Source organism: Montipora foliosa, chromosome 9 (genome assembly GCF_036669935.1).
Source record: "Montipora foliosa isolate CH-2021 chromosome 9, ASM3666993v2, whole genome shotgun sequence".
NCBI classification, from domain to species: domain Eukaryota; kingdom Metazoa; phylum Cnidaria; class Anthozoa; order Scleractinia; family Acroporidae; genus Montipora; species Montipora foliosa.
The window spans coordinates 31,080,682-31,083,181 of record NC_090877.1 but is presented as its reverse complement, the minus strand read 5'-3'; the positions used below and the strand labels follow the sequence as shown (position 1 = coordinate 31,083,181).

At 40.8% G+C, this 2,500-nt stretch overlaps 1 protein-coding gene across 1 annotated transcript; it reads right to left on the bottom strand.

Annotated features, from left to right (window-relative positions):
* Positions 1-1,328: 1,328 nt before the first annotated feature.
* LOC137971718 (uncharacterized) lies at positions 1,329-1,751 on the bottom strand. Its single transcript, XM_068818496.1, has one exon. The coding sequence runs from the start codon at positions 1,749-1,751 to the stop codon at positions 1,329-1,331; it is 423 nt and encodes a 140-aa protein (XP_068674597.1).
* Positions 1,752-2,500: the final 749 nt, after the last annotated feature.

Sequence of the window (2,500 nt, the reverse complement as noted above, 5' to 3'; positions counted from 1 at the left end):
ACTAAATGACAGTGTGTACATTCAATTATGTACACGCAGTTCTTAAATAGCAGCATTTGTTTACCTTCTTAGCTGATGTGCAGGTCTCACGGACACTTTTTTGTTGTTCCTTTGGTGGTCTAAAGATACTTGATAGCGGGCGACCAGTCATATAATGAACTTTGATATTTTGAATACCTGATCGCTTGATTACTGCTTGCGTTTGTTGTTTTAGGACCTCGTTGATAAATGGGACTTTTATATACACTGGGTCTTGTGCTAGTTTCTTGTTCTGTGGGTTGAATATTACTTGTCCGTAGTGTGCGTTTGATAGTAGAGGTCACGAATCGTTTGGGATATCCATTCCTCTTATGCAGCTTAGTGATCAATTTTATAGTGGCTCGTTGTGATTGTGCGTCAGTAGAGCGTGTGATGGCTCTCTTGATTTCTCCACTAAGAGTTCCTCTCTTTAGAGATAACGGACCATGGCTGTCCCAGGGTGTTAAGCATTGGCTATGTATACGCTTGATGTACAGTGTAGACGAGAAAGAACCCTTTTTTGGATGCAAAGTGACCATGGTGTCTAAGAATGGTGGACGATTGTTGTCAGGTGTTCTTATGGTGAACGTTAAGGCTCAGTTCAGGCTGTTGGCAGAGGAGAACACTGATTCTGGTGAAATGTGGTCTGATGACCAGGCTACAAACATGTCGTCAATATATCGTCTGAGGTGTACGTTGCTGTCAAACGGTGTCTGTATTCAAATCTTACATTCAAATTACATGCAGTATGAGAAACTCTAAAATTACAATAGATTTCTAAAGAAAAACAAGAAAATCTATATCCTGTATAATAATGCAAATAAGGTTTATACACTATACATAATAATATAGTAATCTCTATAAACTATATATAGATCTCTATACTCTATAGCACTGGCGGAACAGGTGTGTTTTTAACTTTACTCTTAAAAATATCGAGTGATTCAGAATTCTTAATTTCTACTGGTAGTGCATTCCAAAGTTTAGGGGCACTGGCAGCAAACGATCTGTGTCCCCATAAAGCTTAGTTTTAGTTTTAGGTACAACAAGAAGCATTTGACTGGAAGATCTAAGTGCACGAGAAGGCTTATACAAAGTCAATAGTTCAGAAATGTAATCGGGAGCTTGATTGTTAAGAGCTTTATAAGTTAGCATCAAAATCTTAAAGTCAATTCTGAACTTTACAGGCAACCAGTGTAGTTGCTGTAATATGGGTGACATATGTTCATTCTTTGCAGCACCAACAATAAGCCTCGCTGCAGCATTCTGCACGCGCTGGAGCTTTGAGATTTCCTTATCTGGAAGACCTGTTAGTAAACTATTACAGGATCAAGAGTCGATGAAATGAACGCGTGCACAAGTCTTTCACAATTATCACGGTCTAAATATTTTCTAATCCTACAAATCTTACTAATGGAAAAGAATGCGGACTTGCATACACTGTTAACATGTTTAGACAACGTCAGATGTGAGTCAACAAGCACTCCGAGATCTCGGGCAGGTGGTGTTGGCGATATAGTATAACCACCAACATCAATACCAGGAAGAGTAATGCTTTGGAAACAAGAGCATAGATGAATTACTTCCGTCTTGTCGGGGTTGCATGCCAAACCATTAGAGGTGCACCAGATGAGAATGTCCTTCACACAAGCTTCAAACTTAGATAGAACGGCAGGACGATCATCCGACGAGCCCAAGGACACATATAACTGTGTATCATCTGCGTAAGTCATTACATTGAAACCATGGGCTTGTACCACATTCTCCAGAGGGGCAAGAACAAAGAAAACAAAAATGGCCCCAGGACAGACCCTTGAGGAACACCATACTGAAGAGGATAATCGGCTGATCTGACATCCGCAATTAGTACTTGCTGGGATCTACCAATCAGGTATGATCTAAACCAGTTTAACACCTTCCCATCAAATCCATAACGGTGTTCCAAACGACTAAGTAAAACAGAATGTTCAATGGTGTCAAAAACGCCGCCGATAAATCTAGAAGAACAAGTACAACATCCCGGTGGTTGTCAATAGCAACAAGGATGTCGTTAAACACTCGTAATAACGTAGTTTCTGTGCTGTGGAAACATCGATACGCAGACTGAAACTTGGCTAAAAGCCCATTGGGTATAAGATAGTTCAGCGTTTGCGTAGCGGCCACACGTTCGAGCATCTTCGATAGAAATGCAACGTTTGTGATAGGGCGATAACTCGGATATGCCTCACGGTCAAGGGACAGCTTCTTGATCGAAGGGTGAATTACACCTTTTTTAAGGGATGATGGAAATACACCAGATAGCAGAGAAGCATTGACAATAGAGGTGATGGCTGGAGCCAGGGCTTCAATAGAATGCTTGAGCACACTAGTTGGAGCAGGGTCTAATATACACGACTTAGTATTGGACTTCACTAAGAGTTCACTGATATAACGTACAGACACCGCAGAGAAATCACAGAATGTTGTCTGACATAATGGTTGA